At 50.8% G+C, this 19,844-nt stretch overlaps 1 protein-coding gene across 1 annotated transcript; it reads right to left on the reverse strand.

Annotated features, from left to right (window-relative positions):
- Positions 1–11,221: 11,221 nt before the first annotated feature.
- On the reverse strand, positions 11,222–19,476 carry KCNJ5 (potassium inwardly rectifying channel subfamily J member 5; the record flags this gene model as incomplete). The annotated part of the gene is made up of 2 exons (XM_080815205.1): positions 11,222–15,412; positions 18,510–19,476. The coding sequence occupies 2 exons, from the start codon at positions 19,474–19,476 to the stop codon at positions 15,090–15,092; spliced, it is 1,290 nt and encodes a 429-aa protein (XP_080671331.1). The 3' UTR covers positions 11,222–15,089.
- Positions 19,477–19,844: the final 368 nt, after the last annotated feature.

Genomic DNA, 19,844 nt, shown 5'->3' on the forward strand with positions numbered 1-19,844 from the left:
CTTTCTATTACTGGGTCCTCTTCACTTTACCTTTTGAATGTCTCCAGTTAATTCTGTGTGTCGATTTGAAGAATTAAGTTGCCTTAACTGGCCACAGGGTGCTCCGATGAAACACTGTTTCTGGAGTTGGAATTAGCACTTGAATCAGTGCACTTAAGAAAGCAGGTTGCCTTCCCCAACAGGGGAGGGCTTCCTCCAATCCATTGCTGGCCTGAATGGAAATAAAGGCAGAGAAAACAGGAATTTTTTTTTTTTTTCCTGCCTCACAGTTGGGCTGAACATCTCACCTCATTTTCTCCTGCCTTCAGATCGGCTCCCCTCATTTACAAGCATTTGGACTCAGACTAAATCATACCGCTGGCTTTCCTGGGCCTCTAGTCCACAGATGGCACAGGGTGGGACTTTTCAGTCTCTATAACTGGTTGAGCCAATTGCTGTCATAAATCTCTCTCTCTCTCTCTCTTTCTTTATATATATATATATATATATATATATATAAAGAAATATATATTCATTTAAATATATATTTAATTTAATATAGTTATATTTAATACATAAATATATAAGTTGTTATGTTAATATATTTAATTTAAAATATGAAATAATTAAATTTATTTAAATATACATATATATATAAAACCCAACATACTCTATATAATATATACAGGCATATATCTACACACACATATATCTATATATCTTACAGGTTCTGTTTCTCTGGAGATCCCTGATATAGATAGAGATCTCTGCTGATTTACTTCTGCTCTCCTAGTCCAAACCACCAACGTCTCTTCCCTGGACTAATAACTCACTTCTAACCAATTTCCCCACATCCGTTCCTGCCCTTCCTCTATCTGATTCTCCACCCCGCAGCCAAATTGATCTTTTAGAAAATGGCAAATATCATTTGGCAGCTGCTCTATTTAAAACCTGCCCGTAGCCTCGTTTTGCTGCAGACTGAAACCCTCCCCGCAACCGGGAGGGCATGTGGGCTGGCTCCGGGGAGGTCGACCACGCACCGGCCACGCCGCCTTCTCTATCACCATCCCCCGTCGTGCTCAGGCACTGTCGCTTGCTCCCACACCCCAGGCTCGTGCCCTCTTCCTGGATTTTTCACAAGCTGCCCCCTATGTCTGAGGACATTTTCTTTCTTAGCCTTTACCTAGTTCTTGTTTCCTTCTTATAAGTTCTCTCAGGGCACTCTGTTCCGAGCAGATCTCGAAATGCTAATTCAGCATTAATCGTAGAATTCGTTTTCAGATACCTCCCCTCTTCCCCAAATGACTGCTTCTGTCCATCTGCTTCTCTGCGGTGCTGTGCACGCTAGGACCTCAGGAATCCCCACAACACCCTGACCTCTCTGCTGCTGGCTGGCTTCGCCCTCTAAACCACAAATCTGTTTGCTGCACTTTCATACTTAAAAATTCTTTGGTGGCTTCCAATGACCCACAGCTCTACCTGTCAATCCTTTCCACTTGGATGAAGGGGTTCCAGGACATTACACAGAACAGCCCACATTAAGCACGACATTCTTCTAAAGTTTCACAATGTACTTTAGAAATTCATGTGAAGTCTACATTCCAATCTATAATATCCATTTGAGAAAAAAATAGAAATTATGCTTCCCCCAAAAATAGAAATGATGCTTCCCCCCAAAATCCACACACACAAAAATGGATGTTCCAAGCATCCGTCTCATAATGCCCGTGGGACCCCCATATGCCGTCGTGACTGCCATGTGCTCCCAGGAATAGAAGCATGTAAGTTTCAGAAGATCAAATTTGATGCTTTTCGTAGAAGATGAGGTTGGGGCTTAACCCCACCCCTTTGGTCTACCTCTGGGTTTCCCACAGCTGCCATGGATAGTTCCCGTTGGTGCTGACAAGTTCTCACCTCATGCATTTGAGGTCATTTTCTCAGTGCAATGAGACCTTGCTCAGCCAGTTGTTCAAGGCAGCCCAATCCTGAAATTTGGGGGATTTAAAAACTCTAGGGCAACACTTAACTGACGAAGGAGAAGAGTTGGTACGTAAATCCTTCAGCTTCCATTGGTGGGTCAATTATGAGCCAGTTGGGTCTTCCAGGAAGAATAGGCTAAGATGTAGTTAGACATGGGAGAGACTTACAGAGGGTGACAGATAAATGGACTTTGAAGGCCGAGGCAGAGCCTGAAGACACCTGCAGCCGGAGACTGGGAGATCATTATCTCCCTTTGCAAAGCAACTGGCACTTGGTCAGGGGGCAAGCTACAGATCCAAGGCTTGACTGGAGGGCATGATGAGCAAACAGAAGGAGACTGGATTTTTGTTAATGGAAGAAGTTAGGGTCTACTTGAGTTTTCAGGCACACCTGGGACAACACTAATGGCCTGAAGAGGCCAGGTTGACTAGGAAGGTTGATGAGAACTGCAGGAGATGTCAGTGTCATAGTGAACCTGAGATGGGCAACCCGAGGCCATCTATCCCCGGGGCCATGTCAGAGCATTGTGAGCCCAACGTGGTCTTTCCCAGTTCCTAGGGTCACATCAGTGGGCACAGTCAATTCAGAAGAATCCAGGCCGCGGTTCTGCAGTAGCCCCATGTACTGTTTCCCCAACTCCACTGCCTCGAAGACAGTAGTGTATTCCCAGGGCCAGGCTGCTGCATGGCTCTAGAACATCCCCTTTGGGGCCAGATCTGGGTTCATGTTGTGCCCAGCTGAGCTGTCCTCCCTGTCTGTGTGCAGGGTCCCTGTCCCTCAACCCAACAGATGGTGGTGGCTGTGCAGGCAAGAAGATGAAATCCTGTTTTTTCGATGACTTCTGACATGTGACACCTGACTCTCTGCCTCTGATCTGTTCTCCTGTGCACAGGAGTCACCATGCTGGCCAAGATGGGCCTGCTGCCCAGCTATCCTGCACAAAGAGCTCATGAAGCGTGACTGGATTTGGTCTCAAATATGTACCATGTAAAAGACAGTGGTCATTATGACCAACTCAGAGGTCAGTTGGGAAATAGCCACTGCGGAAAACAACATAGAGTTTCCTCAAAAAATTAAAATGGAATTACTGTTGGATCCCATAATTCCACCACTGGGTATTTATTCACCCAAGGAAGAGAAAACACTACCTCAAAAAGAGACACGCACCCCTGTATTTATTGTAGTATTATTTACAATAGCCAAGATATGGAAGCCCAAGTGTCTATCTATAGAGGAATGCAAGATGTGATGTATATAGATATGTATATATGATGGAATATTACTCGGCCATAAAAAAGAATGAAATCTTGCCATTTGTGACAACATGGGTGGACTTAGAGGGCATTATACCAAGTGAAATAAGTCAGACAGAGAAAAACAAATACCGTATGATTTCACTCAGATGTGGGATTTAAGAAACAAAACAAATGAACAAAACAAGAAAAAAAGAGACAAACAAAAAAATGGACTCTTAAATACAGAGAACAAACTGGTGGTTTCCAGAGGGCAGGTGGGGGGTGGTGGTGAAATAGGTGAAGGGGATTAAGAAAGAGTACACGTATGATGAACACTGAGTAATGTATAGAAGTGTGGAATCACTATAGTGTGTACCTGAAACTATATAACACCAGCTGTTAACTATACATCGGTGATAAAAAGGAGGAAAAAAGAATATCATGACATGAAGTGAAATCCTTGTCTCATTATAGGTGTCCCAGAAGAAGAGAGAGAGAAAGGGCTGGAAGATGTATTTGAAGGAGAACACCAAGATTTTGAATTAATGCTCACTGCGGGTTCTGGAGGGGTGTGTGTGTCTTGAGCATTGGTGTTGTAAACGTGTGAGTGAGAACATTACCATATATTGAACTTGTTCATGAATCTTGGCTGAAGGATTTTGCTGCAGAAAGCTGAAGCACAGCTTCCTGAGAATGGAGGAGTCATGCTGGATGAACACCTTGGAAATGAAAGGCGCTAAGTCATGAGACACGAAGACCATCCTTAATGAACAAAACAAACACAGTGGAACTCTCTGGAACAGTTCGTTGGAACTGCAGCTCAAGCTGCTTCTGGATTGTCTTCCAGAATATTCTGTTCTAGGCATAATTACATGAGACTGGGGTGAAATGGGGGGGCAGTAATGCGGGAATCAACTCTATTAACTATTGATGAATTTTCCGACCTCTGGGTAATTCCTTAAGTTTTCCTCCCTGGGATCTCATATTGAAAAGAAGCCAGTAGCTTCATTCAATATACCTTTCTGCCCACCAGCTATGTCATAGGAGTCAACTGTCTTTCCCCCAATTGATATGAAAATGCAAATCTGTAAGGAGAATATGGAAATTCACTCTTTCAAGCTAGCTACATGTCAGACATCCCAATAGAAACCAACAAGATGACATCAAGTTTAAAGGAATGCTTCAAAAGTGGAAATAAGGCATTTAGATGGGCAGTGGAAGTCAAAAGAAATTGCAAAGCTACAAAGCCAAAAGAACTAATGAGGAGCGCAATTCAGAGCAATCTATATCATGTGGCATGCAAGAAGAAAAATAGGCCATATTCAGAAGGAAGAGAAGAAGGTATTAGAATGAACCCCGAGAATCCTCTTGTCTGAAGATAGGTCCTCTTGTCTGGCCATCCTGGGGCTGGGGTGCCTGGGAGGGAGCAGACCACTGCAGGAGAGACTTTGAAGGATGCACTTTCCCCGGGGTGGCTAACTGAGTGCTTTTTCATGTTGCATGATTTTGCTGTTTTCACCTCATGACTCTTCATCCAACTCATTGTTCAGCATCTCCTCAGTAACCCAGAGGCTCTAGGAGCATAAGTTGTGTTTGTCTCTGGAAGGGTCTGTCTGAATTATCATCTCTCAGGGTGCCGGAAGGCAGGGAGGCATGGTGAATTCCTTCTCTAGTTCCTTTGCAGACCCCTCCTCTCCAGCCCACCTATTAAATTAGGGAGTTCCTCCAGGATCAGTCTTCTCTCTCCGTGCTCTCTCTTCAAGGACGATCTCATCTGCAGACTCAGCTCCAATTCCCACTTATCTGCTGATGACTCTCAAACTCAGAGCTCTTCCTGTTCTCAGCCTCTGAACTCCAGATTTATATATTCAAACGGTGACTTTTGAGTGTCCTCAGATGTACCTCAAATTGAACAGGCAAATGCAGAGATTTGGTCTGCAAGCATACCCATACCAGCCTCGCTCTCTCCACCGTCACCACCCAAACTCACCTCCACTCCAGTGCAGCGAGGCTCAGGGGATGACCCGACCATCTATCTGCTTCTGCAGCCAGAGGCCCGGGCACCCTGAAGAACACCCCCAGGACCTTGTCATTCTGTTGATGGTTTCCTCTTGCATTTCCCCAAAGCCATCTACATCTTCTCAATTCCACTGCTGCCTCCTTAGACCAAGTTACCGACATTTCTCACCCAACTGGCCTCCCAAAGCATCCTCTGGCCCGTTCTCAGCCATTCTCTATTCTTCACCAGATAGGTATTCTAAAAAATGCAAATCTTTTTGGTGTGTTCCATTGCTCTTAAGTTAACATTGAACATCTGTACCACCTCAGCAGCCTTGGTTCCCTGCTGTCCTCCAGCCCTGACCCCCAGCACTTTCTCTTCTGTCCTGCTGCCTCTGTGCCCCCCCCCCCACCCCACATCATTCTCCTTCTCTAGCAATCTGACTTTTAAAGCAATGCCCACACTGGAAGGGCTTTATTCACTCCCCTCCCCCCTCCCACCTTCTGATTAAGCTCTTCCCATGTTTCAGACCTCAGCTCAAGTGCCACTTCTCCAGGTCTGGTAAGTTCCACTGTTAGATGCACCATTGCACCATATCTCTCTCATGGATGGGACTAGCTGAAGCTGAAGTTTGCAGGATGTGTGAATTTAGTCCATTACTGCTAGTCTCCCCACTGGAACGTAAACTCTTCCAAGATAAGAGATGTGTCCCTTTTGCCCTCTGTTGGACCACCAACCCAAGCACAGTGCCGGATCCACAATGTTCTCACCTTCTGGCGAGGATGTCCCACTGAGGTTTGCTCAGAGATGGGTGGATGGGAAGCCCAGACTGCTGCTTCTGCAGGGTTTCCTGCTGCGGACCAAATTTCCAGTTGGGAATTGCTGCCTCCCTCTGGCCATGTGCGGTGATACAGGCGAGTGAGGGCTGTGGGGGACCTGCAGGACCCTGGAGCTGGATCAGGACGGGTAGCTTTTCCCCAGGTTCATGGTGAATGGCTGTGATTCCTTTTTGTTTGTTTTATTTTGCTTTTTCTTACTTGCAGCATGAAAAAAATCCTGGGAGCTGGGTCCATAGTTGGAACAATGGATGCAATCCATGACGATGTTTTAGCCAGGAGGAACTCAGTAAAAATCCTCCCAATACCCAGACTTGTTCTCTGCATGTTGTGAATTCCACACATCACAGAGGGTAAATGGCTGAGAGTTCATGGGGGAAGGGTTTGCTCATCGACCAGTTCTCCATAGATTAAACTGAGGAGTGTGAATATGAGTTGACAGTAGAGGATCTGAAGGTTTAGCCTGGAATTGTCATTGTCTTTTAATGGTGTATTTTAAGTGCATAAATCGTGAATACTGATTGGATGGCAAATCGTTGATTTTATTTTACTTTTATTTTTATTTTTTAAAGATTTATTTATTTGAGAGAAAGAGAAAGAGAGAAAGAGAAAGAGATTTATTTATTTGAGAGAGAGATCGTGTGCACACGAGCAGGGGGAAGGGCAGAGGGAGAGAGGGAGAGAGAGAGAATCCCAAGCAGACCCTCCAAAGGGCTTGGAGCCCGACGTGGGGCTCGATCTCACAACCCGGAGATCACAACCTCGGCCAAAGTCAGGAGCCGGACACTTAACTAACGGAGGCAAGTCATTGATTTACAGACAAAACCTGCATTTTGAGTCTTTTCTTTCAATAATTTTTCATGAAAATATCCATGTATTTTTGCCTGGTCCTCTAGTAACCAACGACATGGGCATTTGTCTGTGTCTAATGAAACAGATTAAGACAGTTGGTCAGTGAGACAAGTCAGAGCCATCAGTCTGAAACTCTCCTCCAAATTGGCTGCAGGCTTTCCACAGGCAGAGACCACTTCTTCCTCAGTTCTGCTTATCCAACTGGCAGGATGCTCAGAGTACAGAAGGTGCATATAGAAATGTGCTGAGTAAGTGAGTGAATGGTTGTGAGTTAAGTCAGTCTGGAACGATGGCCTAGAAAGACCTCTGGAGACAACCTATTTCCTCTGTAAAAATCCTTCTCCTGGACCTTTCCACCAGAAAAGTTTTCTGTTTGTTTTGTTTTTAAAACAACCTTGTTTTCATATGTGGAGGGGAAAGGAAATGGTAGGTTTAACCTGGCTGGGGGGAGCTAATATCCTTGGAGGAGCCCACAGAGGGGACATTTAGGAAGCAACGAGAAGCATCCAGCAGTGGATTCCATGATCGAACCTGGGAAGAGAGGTCATGAAGGGGAAAGGGAGGGAAGTGGCATAAGAGCTTGATTTCTTTTTTTTCTTTTTTGGAGATTTTATTTATTTATTTGATAGACAGAGATCACAAGTAGGCAGAGAGGCAGGCAGAGAGATAGGGGGAAGCAGGCTCCCTACTGAGCAGAGAGCCCAAAGCGGGGCTTGATCCCAGGACCCTGAGATCATGACCTGAGCCAAAGGCAGAGGCTTAACCCACTGAGCCACCCAGGCGCCCCCGAGAGCTAGATTTCTTTGAGTGCCACACAAAGCAATCCCAATTTTCAAGATGTTATACACAGTGTCACACACATGGATAGTGCCTTACAGAATGAAATTTTCTTTTTAAAGTGAAAACTTTAAAGCCTTTGAAGAGACCAGTTTTCTCTTTCACATGCTGCCGGGAAGCGTTGCAAGGCAAAGAGCCTGTTATGTACTTGAAATGAATGTGGAATGAGTTGTCAAGGTCAGCGCTATACAGCAGCAAAGATTCTTAAGTAGCCGGAAGGCAGCTTGACAACCCCTGTAGGCGGTTCTGTGACCGCTGCTGGGCAGGCACAGAGGGAAACGTCAGCAGGTGGACATGGGTGTGGTGTGTGGCCCTTAAAGGATCCTCGCACAATTGGATCAGGGTCTGACGCCCAAGGGACGGGCCATGATACCTGGAATGGATTTGTTCAGAACGGCTCCAGAGTAGTACTGCGTTTACGACTCAGAAATATTTATAGAGTCGAGTCAGCTGTGGCTTTGGAGTGCAGCCAGCCTGAGCAGCTCAGAAAGCATCCCTTTCTGAGGTGGCTGATAAACTGTGACCCCCTGGGGAATGACAGGACCGCACATCTGAGCCCGCACCATCTCGAAATAGAACCGTGTCCCGTCGGGCTGGCCCTCTGAAAAAACCCTTCCTGTTGCTTTCCACTGTACTTGGAATGAAGCCCACACTCAACAGCCGGATCTCCCAGTCTGACATGGTCTGAGCTCTGCTTCCCCTCCCCCCACCCCACCCCGCGCTGCAGCCTCCCTGGCCTTTGTCCCCAGCTTCTGCCACCTTGGCACTCACACACCTGCTCGTCCCTCTCCCACCACTTTGTCTGATGAGTTCATTCCCCCTCCCAACCAAGTCTCAACTCCAGGGCACCTCCTCAACGGAGGCTCCCAGCGTCCTTCCTCAGGTGTGCCCGCCCAGACTAAATCTCTCATTTGTGTCCTTTCCTGTCTCTCTCTGCGCTCCCCACAGGACAGCGGAGTCCATGGGGCAGAGCATCCTGTCCGGCTGGGCTGCTGCCGAGTCCGTAGCACCTGTGCCTCCTATGTCTGGCACGTAGAAGGTGCTTGATAAATTTCTGTTGAATGAAGGAACATGTAGGGAAACTGAGGCAATGGAAAGTGAGAGAGCCCCCTGGACACCGTGTGGAGTCAGCCTGCATGTTCTGCCACGAGATGGCTGTTGAGATGTCTAACCACACTCCCTCGGAGCCTGGAGGGAAGGTATATTTAGGAGTCAGTTGCAGGTTCTCCTGCCATTGGGGCTGAGATGCTGGGACACACATAAAAGAGGAATGGATCCCCCCTCCCCAGGACTTTCTCCTTCCATATGGAAAGACAGTGAGGGCCCCTGAAGATGAGGTGTGTGCACAGGGCAGAATTCTAGTCTGGAGCTTGAACTGAAGAGGAAGGAGGGTTGGGAGTACATTGGACACCCTCCCCCCCGCCTCTATCCATCAGGGAGAGGTCAGGTCCTGCTAACACCCTTCCCCTCCTTCCTGTCTGTCCTCCAGGAGCCGCCCCAGCCACCCCCTGCGAGGGGGAGAGGTGGGAGGTGAATTCCTGAATGGCCATGGCTGAACACTTCTTGAGGTGGGGAGAGAAAGCAGTTAGCACACAGGCGTTCGGGTCCCGCAGGGCTGGCCGCAGTCGCTCCCACCAGCGTGTTCATTTCAGAGGCGACCTGGAACGTGGCAATGACATTCAGTGTGTGCGCACAGAGGGATCCTAAGTGCACGTCCCTGTCACCTACTTTCTACTACCAACAGCCTCACCCGGCTCAGCCCTAGATGTTTCCACCTACGCTGTTGCCGCTCAGTAAAGAAGGAAGCCCAGAGCATATGCGAATGCGCCCGAATTCTCATTAATTCCTCCCCTGTGATTTGGGATTTTTGCCTTCACTGAGAAAGCTGAGGTTATTTTAGTATCAGCTTCTGAGTAGAAGTAAATAATCTCTTAGAGAAAAAGCAACGTTTCTGTTTCCGAAACTCCTCCCTGGACACTTATTTGCCGTAAAGAAGTCATCGTGCTTTACGGCTGGCATCTAGAAGAGTCTAACGGGATGGCCGGGCCGCGGGCCTCATGTAGGTCCTCTGCCTAGCAGGGCAAACACAGAGTGGGTTTTCTGAGGGTAATGTTCAGGTTTCTGCTCTTTTCCTAGCGATGTGTGTCTAATTCTCCTTTCCCAAACTGACGTCGAGGCTTGACTGACAAACTGCCCCTTGAGGGATCCACTTCTTGGCGCTGGACATCGCGTCTCCTTTCGGATACTGAACAGTACTGGAGTGTGGTCCCCGGCCAGAGGCCATTCCCACAGGCAAACAGCCAGCCGTTCCCAGAGCTTCCTGACCTCAGCGTATGGTTTCTATTTGCCGCCACCACACCAGGAAGGCTCTTCCCTCTCCATGTTACTTTGGCCCAGGGCTAATTTGGAGGCCCTGCATCTCCTTTGGCCTAGGTCACAGGGACTAATCTGCTTCTGCCTTGCTATAGCCTGGATGCTTGTGTGGCCCCCCCAAATTCACGTCTTGGAATCTTAACCCCTAATGTGATGCTAACAGGAGGTGGGCCTGTGAAGGGGAACTAGAGGTCTGTGAACCCTCACCAGACACCCAAGGGGCCCTCACCAGACACCCAATCTGCCAGAGCCTTCATCTTGGACTTCCCCGGCTCCAGAATGGTGAGGAACGTGTGTGTGTTATTTAAGTCAGCCAGCCCATAGTATTTTTGTTACAGCAGCCTGAGTGGCCCTGGACAGACCTGGGGGCCGTGGGCCGGCCTCCCCGCCAGATGCGGGAAATGCTCCCACGCACGCCAGGGCCACAGGGCGCTCCACAAGTCAAAATATTGCTCCTTGTCCTATATGAACAAAATGGGGGATTATTAGATAGGGAACAACCCCGGCGAGTTGTTTTACCCTTTCAGAATGGTTCGAGGGAGGAAGCCTCGGTCAACCTCCTTTGAAAATCTCAACTGTTCCATTCCCCCTGGGCTGGCTGGACTAGAAGAGAAACTGATCAGTCGCAAACCCTCTATGGCTAATAACATTTTCAGCAGAAACTTCTGGGCTTAGCTTGAAAAATCTCGAAGCCCTGCGCCAATGTTAAATATCACAGCTTCCTCTGCCCGTGCCCCATTGTTCAGCAAGAGCTAAAGTTTTGCCAATTAATGCCGTGAATGCAGACTGCCAGTCCTGGGGCTCCCTACAGCGGATCTTGTAAAAGTTATTCATTACTGAGGCAATGGAGATTCTGAATATTTAACACTAGCGCATGTGTGGAAATGATTTGGGGAGAGGGAGTGAATGATCTAATATGAGAACCCACGCGGACCCCGGGTCTGGCTCGCCTCAATCCAGTCCCCTCCCCACTTGTGCCCACACTCTCCCCCCCAAGCTACTCTAGACACCGATGCTGCATTTTTAGACTAATGAGAAGAAGAAGGACAAGTTTGCTTCAACTGCCAGTGACTTTGAACCAGAAAACAGTAGCCATCTATTTAAAATGGGAAAGAGTGCTCTGTAAGATCAAATCCACTTTATTGGATGATTTTTTTTTTTTTTTAAAGCAGTGCCAGGGAGTTCTCTTTAATAAGAAGATTGACAAATCCTACACAGGGAGAAAGAGATTTGACACAGCAGTTTAAGGAGATGTCGTTAGCAAAAAAAAACAAGCCAAGCAGAATAAGTGACTTCTTCTAGAAAGCAATAATTCCCCATTTAATCTCTTTTCACAGCTCATTAATTCTCTAGGCATCAGAAAAAGGTGTTTTCCAATTATCCTGCCACTGGAGAACATTGCTGGTGGATGGAAGCTGAAGGGCCAGAGCACAGCAGAGAAATCGGTGATCTGAAGAGGCGGGGCTCTCCTTGCTCCCGCCCCAGCTCAGGAGATGAGCTGGAGGTGGGTGCTGGGCACGCTGATGGCCTCTCTGTATTTGCTTGGGAGGCGCTTGGCTCCCAGGTCCTGCCTATTACCATCTGTGGCCTTGAGCAAACAAATTAAGCTCTCTGCACCTTGCTTATCTCGTTGGTAACAAGGGGTCACTAAGATCTTCTCTATAGCGTTTGAGAACTAAGGGCAATCACCCAGGTGGTGTGCTTAACCCACCGCTGGGCACACAGCAGGTGCCCCGGAAAGGGCACATATGCAGAGAGAGGTTCGGGGCATCTTCGGAGACCACAGGCAGCTTTGTGTATGTGCGTTTTCGTTTTTGGCAATTTCAGTACAGAGATTTCCAGTTGTTCTTGTTCTCACATGGGACACGTGGAGGAGGCAGGCTGGAAAGTGAGGCCCCAGGGTTAAGGACTGTGAAAGAAGGTGCCCACTTGTTACAGATGGTGAGCAGGGTGGGGGGGGGGTTCCTCCCCAGACAGACACGGCCTTTTTCCTCCTCCAGCAAGGTCAATGGCTCAGGCCAGGATCTTAAAGCAGCAGAAGGAAATGACAGGACATGGGTTCTGGTCACACAAGGGTGGCCTCTGAAGGGGAGAGTCACGGGCAATATCACACTCTACCTGGCCTGGAAACAGGGTCCTGGGCGACACTGTCGATCTTATCATGTGTCACACTCATGGGGAGGGGAGAATTAGTGGCAACTTACCTTCTTCTGAGTTCTCGGGGTCTCCTCCCTTGCGGGGGATGATTTCAGAGAGAGAGGTCTTGGACGCTAAGACAGGCAGTTAGTTCCCAACACCCTCAGGGTCGTGAGATCTCTCTTTGGGATCTGGAAGATGTTGAAGCCTGTAGGGCTTACCAGTGGGCTCACCTTACAGACTGGCTTAGCTTAGCCCTGTAACCCATCAGAAGTGAGGGGTGGGCTCAGCTCACTCTGTAGCTCACTCTGTAGCTCAGGGCCATGACCCACACGTGGCTCGTGGGACCCACTGAAACTCGGGCCCTCATCAGACTTGACATGTAGGAAGTGCATGTTTACACAAGAACTTCCAGAAAACTACCTGAAGGATGCTTCTAACTTCAATTGTATCACCCGGACACGAAGAAGGATCTCGTTGGCACAGGAAGGGCAGTCTTCCCGTGTTTGAGTTTTCATGAGAGAAAGCAGCTAATATGATTAATCCCAGTCATGTGGGCTCTGACCTCTGAGGGAGCTGGGATGTGGAGACCTCATCTGCTTCCCTAACCTCTACGACTTCTGCAGCTGGCGGAGACACGATAGGGCCCGGGTTCGTGGAGGCCACCGTGGAGTCAGAGAACTGGAGAGTGGCTCATTGGGCCAGCTGGGGGATGTTTCAGAAGCAGGTGTGAAGCAGGCCCTAGGCGCCCTTCAGCTGCAGGTGAGCTTCACCAGGGGTGTCCCCATCCTGGCTTAGCTGCCTCACTGAAGGCTCTAACCCGCAGGCACTAATGGGTTTTGACTAAGGCCGGTTTTAGGTCTGGCTGGGAGTAGGGGTGGGGTGCAAAGAAATAGTCCCCCAGAGTTCCGGTTCTAGCCCTTCCCTCCTCAGCTCTAGCCCCTCCCACCCAGCTCTAGCCCCTCCCACCCCAGCTGTAGCTCCTCCCACCCCCAAGTCATCCTATCTTCATAATGGACCCCGAGCCCTAGATGCCTGATTGCGTGCAGTTCCCCGCTTCGGGACTCGAGGCTGCCTGCTTCCCCTTTCCATGAGGGCAGGATTCCAGTATATTCTCCATTCCCTCTGGCCCCGTTTCCTAAAGAAAAATGCCTGGAATCAGGATTCAGCCCCAGGCTCTGGGCAGGAGCAGCTTCGCTTTCCTGCCTGTGCCCCTGCGCCTCCTCTCAAGGTCCCGGCCACGTGCCCAAGCACAAGGACCCCCTTCCTCTGCGTATGGCAGCCCCATGAGGGGCAGTTCCCCACCGCACGCCGCCAGCCTCTTCTCACCTGCCCCTGGACCTAGAACACCCAGCCAGAGGGAATGTGGGCCCGAGATCCCAAAGCTGTCCCGTTTGCTCGGCCTTAACCTTCTGTCTCCCTCCGGTGCTGCTCTCACTCCTGGGGAAGGCGCCTCGTAGCAAGCGGGAGAATGCTTCCATTACCAAAGGCCAGCTGAGAGCTGTGAAAATCATAGTACTGTGGCTCCATAATTCTGTGGCCAGGAAACATTTGAGAGTTCTGTCCGGGTCTAGGTCGGCTAATCAGGAGCCTGTCGCCGCAAAACATACCAGACGCGCCTCATTGGCATGAGTCTGCCTGTCTACCTGTCCTCTTCCTGGGCCTCCAGACTGGAAAAGAAAAGCCGTCTGCAAGTTGTCCTTCTCAAGGCTCTCCTCTGCTCTTTTCTCTTTTCTCTCTTGAGGGTCCCGGGCTTCCCAATTCTCCCACAGATTGCCCTCACCCCAGACAGGGGCATGGAGCCTGAAGTCAGAATGTCTCTGCAGTGACTGGTGCAGATGCTTATTTCAAACATTTAATTCCTCACCCCTCTGTTCTCCTTCCCGCTCCTGGTTTTGGTTCTGACCGGCTCATCTTGCCTTTGGAACCCCAGCTTTGTCCCTGGACCACACCCCGGGCTGAGGCCGTGGAAGAGGGCTACGGTGAAGGCTACGAGTACTTTGAGATTCTGGGGCCGAAAGTACCAGAAAGGAACGGGCTGCTGGGCTGTCCGACAGGTGGGAGCAGTGGGCCACCGTGCGGTCAGGAATGGCCAGGATGCAGCCAACGACAATGCCACATGTGTTCAGAGGTGTGCTGTGGCCCAAGCCACTGTCTGAGGGTCACTCAAAGGAGATCTGTTATCTGGTAGGCTGCATGTGACATGCGGGACACAGCATAGGAGACGCACAAGCTTCATGGGCGAGAACAGATCATTCCTTCTGGGCCTTGTCCTCCATGGCTCTCAGGAAGAGGACGCGGGTATGGGAGCTGAGAGGCCTTGCCTGCCTGACTCGCGTGGACCTTGACCGTGAGGTCTGTGAGCTCATCCTGGGACCGGGGGTGGCATTTCTGGGCAGGCAGAATTTCTCCCCGCAGAGCCCACAGCAAGCCTCGGGGTGGTGGGAGTGAGAGGCAGCGGGGGACGGCCCTCTCCAGGCATCAGCCCTGGAAGGAGAGCTGCAGGTCGGTCTGTGAGACCCAAGGAGGGAGGGGATCTTAGCCGGTGGGCAGAGGGCAGTATGTGTGGAGACAGAGGCCGCCCTGTAACTCTCACTGTGAGGAACCCCATCCCGGTCTGGCCCTGAGCCACGCTGATGGAAGCTGGGAGGGAAGAGGCAGCACAGCCTCCGGGGCCCAGGCCAGGGAGGCATGAGCTGGGACATTCCAGGACGGGATATACTGTTCCTCCCCACAGAGCTGGGATGGCTCCTGGCACCCCCCCCCCAAAAGTCAGCTTCTTCACCCCCCTCCTCCACCAGCTCTGCAGCGGGGGCTGTGCTCAGAAGCCAGGGAGGGGAGGTCCTGGGGCAAGTACCATCCTCACACAGAGCCCCTGTTCTCCCGGGACCCACTCAGACCCTCAGGCTCGTCCTCTCCCTCCTGCTCAGCCTCTGTATCCAGCTCTGTTTCAACACAGCCCCCCGGCAGGGGCGGGCTTGGGAGGTACTGGAGGAGCCGGCCTTCCCGCTTCATCTCTGCCAGCTCCTTGGCACAGCAGCTGGGCGTGTTGGTCTCGTACGTGTCGTGGAAGGTGTTGTAGTCCACCTCATAGAAACCCTTTTCCAGTGTGAGGACCGGCGTGAATCGGTGGCCCCAGAGCACCTCGGTATCCATGTAGGAGCTCCGTGCTTGGCAAGTCATGCCTGTGGGGACAGAGGGAATGGAGATTTCAAGTGGCCACCACCAGCTGTCCATCGTCTGTCCGTCCATCCATCCATCCATCATCCAGCCAGCCAGCCTTTGTTGTACCCCTACTTGGGCTAAGCTCTGCGGAGGGCGAAAGCTGGGTAAGATAGTCCTCGCCCTGGAGGAGCTCTGGAGTATGTTAGAGGCAGAAAATTAGAAACCAACGTACAAGATTCTGGGATAGCTTCCTAGAGACCAGAGTGGATAATTCTGGAATAGCTAGAGCCAGGGACATGGTTCCTGAGAACAGCATTAAGGTCTAGAAGATTGAGACACAGAAGAGGCAGGAAAAGGGTTTAAACAAAGATAAATTCAGATGGAGCGAAGGTAGAGAAGCTGACAGCCTTGTAGGACACACAGGGATTGTTTTGGTTAGATGCGTACGGCAGAAGCTGCTCTCCCTCTCGTTCTCTCTCTCTCTCTCTCTCACACACACACATACACACACACACACACCTTGGCTCCTTGATTTCAGCATGCTCCAATGCCTCCGTTCCCTGTCCCCCCAGCCCTCACTGGCCTATGTTATTTTTAGGTGTTGCTTTCTCTCCAGGGAGGAGAGCAGCTTTGTTTATGGATGAGGAAGCCTCTGTGCTTGGGGTCACAGGAAAGCAGCTTGCTGATATATAATCTTCTGGCCAAGGAAGGTACTGGCGTGTGCTCTCGGGAATGAAGGAGAGGCCAGCTCCCGCTTTCCAGGGTGGGCAGTCTCTGGCAGGGGCCTCGTGCACACCAGACCCAAGGGCAAGGCTGCTTCCCACCCATTTATGCTCTGGTGCTGGGTACCCCCAAGGTGCCCCCCACACCGTGGGCTTGCAGCCTGCCCTCTGCTCCCAGGGTGTGGCCTGGGCTGGGCCTTGCCATGCAGTGCTCCCTCTTCACTGCCCAGCAGGGAGGCAGTAGCCCCAAGCAGGGCACTGAGCAGCCTAGACCCAGATCGGGTATCTGCAGATCGGGTATCGGGGCCGCAGGAAAGACACCGGGACGGGACCCGCATGGGAACCCATGGGCCATATGTCCTGGAGGCCTTCCTGTTCTGCTCACCCCTTGGGACAGGGCAGTGGGCCCCCCATAGCGAGAGACCCCACCTGGGTCCCTGGCAGTCATCTTCACATGCATTTGGGAAGGAAAGAAGCCCCTGGGGGTCCCAGGCACCGTGCTTTATGTATGATTCCCCATCAAATCCTCTAACCCCCGCCCCTCCCCCCCCCCAGCGACCCCAGGAGATGTATTATGCTCATTTACTGAAAGTTAAGCAACTTGCCCAGACATACACCGGCAGGTTGTGGGAGAACCGCGTTCGTCCAAACTCGGCCTGAATCCACAGTGCATGCTCGGCTCTGTAACATCGCCACCAAGCCACAGAAGTCAGGGAGATAACAGATGTGGGTGGGGGCTCTCCTTTCCTTATCCCAGGGCGCCCCCCTGCACTCATGGGAGGCGAGGAGGTCATTGAGACAGGGCAGGTGACCTGGGGGTCATTGACCTTGAAGGATACTTAGGGAAGGGCCCAGTTCTGCTGGGTCACCACCTGACCCCTCTACGGTAGGTGGCAGTGAAGCCATGGGGGGTGTGTAAGGCACAATTCTCCTGTTTGTTACCACATCTCTGCCCTGACCCTTCCTTTGTGGCCTCAGAGTGGTGCTCCTCCCCCAGACACTCAGCCGGTGTTCTGATCTCGAGCCCAGCACCAAGGGCAGTGTGACCTGTGAGCCCCCAGCTCTGCCACAGGCTTCCTGCCTCCTGACTGCTCTTGGCTCCAGGGGCTCCCTCAGCTGCCGCCATATGCTGCCTGGCCAGGCTCCAGCTCCCAGCAGATGGCCGAGCAGCCCCCATCCGTGCCAGTCCCCGGAGCCTGTTCGTACCCCCAGCCATGTCCCATAGGCTCCGGCCGAATGAGAAGGTTTTTGGAGGCCCTGTCTGAGTTTCCCACGCAGCAACTACCATACCGAAAGGTGAGGAAGGCTTGTTTGGCCATCTCTGTGACTGGGCCCTGAAATTTCAGGGGGCAGTGTGGTGTGGTAGAGATCACTCTAGATTCGTAAGTGAAAGACATGACTCCAACACTGTCTCCACGTAGCTGGGTGATGCAGCGTCTGTGTCTGTTAAATGGGATTGGTGGGGTCCTACAGTGTCATCGCAGGAACCAGAAAAATATGTATCATTCCGAGCCTGAGTGAGGTCTATAAGTGCTCAGTCTACTGGGTGACCAGGAAAGAGGGCAAGAGGAAGATAAGGAATAAGAAGCAGGGTGCAGGGTTCTGCTGGAGTGGGGCCTCGAACTTCCTGGGGCCCCGCATCGAGACCTTGGCCTTGAGGAATGGTGGAAATTCCTGGCTACCAACTGCCCATGAGAGTTGGCAGCTGAGCAGGGAGGTGTGGGACTGGCTACTTAGAGGGCATTGGCTTGGGCATGTGTGAATGCCGGTGTCCTGGTTTTGGCTTGTTCCCTGTCCCCTCAGCCAGCCTTCCACAGGGAAGCCCAGGGACGGCCTTCTCCGGGGTGGAGGCAGCCAGACAAGCTGGACACCACCAAGTCCTACTGTGAGGAAGCCTGTGCTCCCTGGTTCACTGTTTTTCTCAAAGTTATCTGATCATGGACCTCTTTTTGGGTAGACACATGCCCCAGGATGGGGTGTGACAGAGTAGCCTGTTGAAAGCCAGGGCCAGGTTGGGGCCCCCTTCCTTCACCGACATCCTAGCTCTACAACTTGCTCTTGGACAAAAGTAGACCTATAACTTGCTGGTCTGTGCCTCTGTTTCTTTATCTGTAACCTAAGGAACGTCATCTCACCGGGAGTGGGAAGGCATTAAGTGTGACTCTCTATGTTTAAAGTTTAGAACTATGCACAGGAGCTAGAGGGTTCAGTATACATTAACTCTTATTATTATTCTATGTTAATTGAGTAATGATACCCCTCAGATCACAGTTAGAGATTGGGCTGGCTGAGAATCCCAGGATTCTCAGGCACCAACTTGCACCTTCCAGTCCTAGTGCCCTAAGCTCCCAGCATGTGGGAGGGTTCTGTGGCCAAGGAGGATAAAGTGTCTTACCTGTTGCCTCCACCATCCCTTCTAGAATGACCACAACTTCAAATTCCTCCTGATCCAGCTGGGCCCGAGACATCTCCCAGAAAGGGCTCTTCTCATTGATCTCATGGGAGATGATGAGTGGAGACACCAGGAAGAGACGGTCATCCCCAGTGTCGAAGCCCACGTTGATGTCCGTCTGGTTCAGGGGGATGAACTCCCCTTCTTTGGTCTGCCGGGACTTGATGAGCTTGGCGCGGATGGAGGCCTCCACAATGTGGGAGTTGCGAAGGTCCCCCACCCGGAACATGAGGCAGAGCTTCTCGTCCCGCATGGAGATGACCGCGTTGTTGGAGAACATGAGGGTCTCTGCTCTCTTCTTTGGCTGACTGATCTTGACAAACATGCACCCCACCATGAAGGCATTGACGATGGAGCCGAGGATGGCCTGGACCAAGAGAAGTATGATTCCCTCTGGACACTTCTCTGTGATCACCCGAAAGCCATACCCGATGGTGGTTTCAGTCTCAATGGAGAACAGGAAGGCAGACACAAAACCACTGAGGTTTTCAACACAAGGAATCCACTCTTGGTCACCAACATGGTCCAGATCACCCCGGATATAAGCAATCAGCCACCAAATGAAACCGAAGAACAGCCAAGTGACGGTGTAGACCATGGTGAAGACCAGTAGGTTGAAGCGCCATTTGAGGTCCACCAGGGTGGTGAAGAGGTCGCTCAGGTATCGGTAGGTTTCTTGGACGTTGCCATGGTGAACGTTGCACTTGCCACTCTTTTCCATGTAGCGCTGGCGGGGCTTCTTGCCTTCCGGTAGCAGGCGAGTACGGTCAGTGGCAATGGGGATGTAATCGCGGGCCTGTTTGGGAATCTTCTTCGGGTCCCTGGGAGTGACTCCAATCTCCATGTCCTGGTTCATAGCATTCCTAGAATCGCCAGCCATAGCTGGGATGCGTTGAGTTAAAAAAGACATCATCAGTGAAGGGGACTGTGCGGATTCACCAAAACACGAGACTTCAAGATCACACCTGCCTCTGTGCTCTCCAAGGCCCTCATCTAATGCACAGTGGACCCGACTGCAGAGTCTTCAAAGGGCGGGCACCATTTTTTTTTTTTAATATTGTTTGCTTGTTTCCCTGGTGCTTACTACAGATTCTAGCATATAGTAGCAGCTCAATAGTAGTTTGTTGAATGAATAAGTATGTAGTGCAAAATACACATGGCGTTGAAAGGATTTAAGAAATCTGGGAGCAATTCAAAAAGATGACAACCACAGCAATTTACTAATTGCCTGCTCTAGTCACACACAGACTGTCACTTGTTATCACAGCACCCGGCTGG

Source organism: Martes martes, assembly GCF_963455335.1.
Source record: "Martes martes genome assembly, chromosome: 10".
In the NCBI taxonomy this organism is placed as follows: domain Eukaryota; kingdom Metazoa; phylum Chordata; class Mammalia; order Carnivora; family Mustelidae; genus Martes; species Martes martes.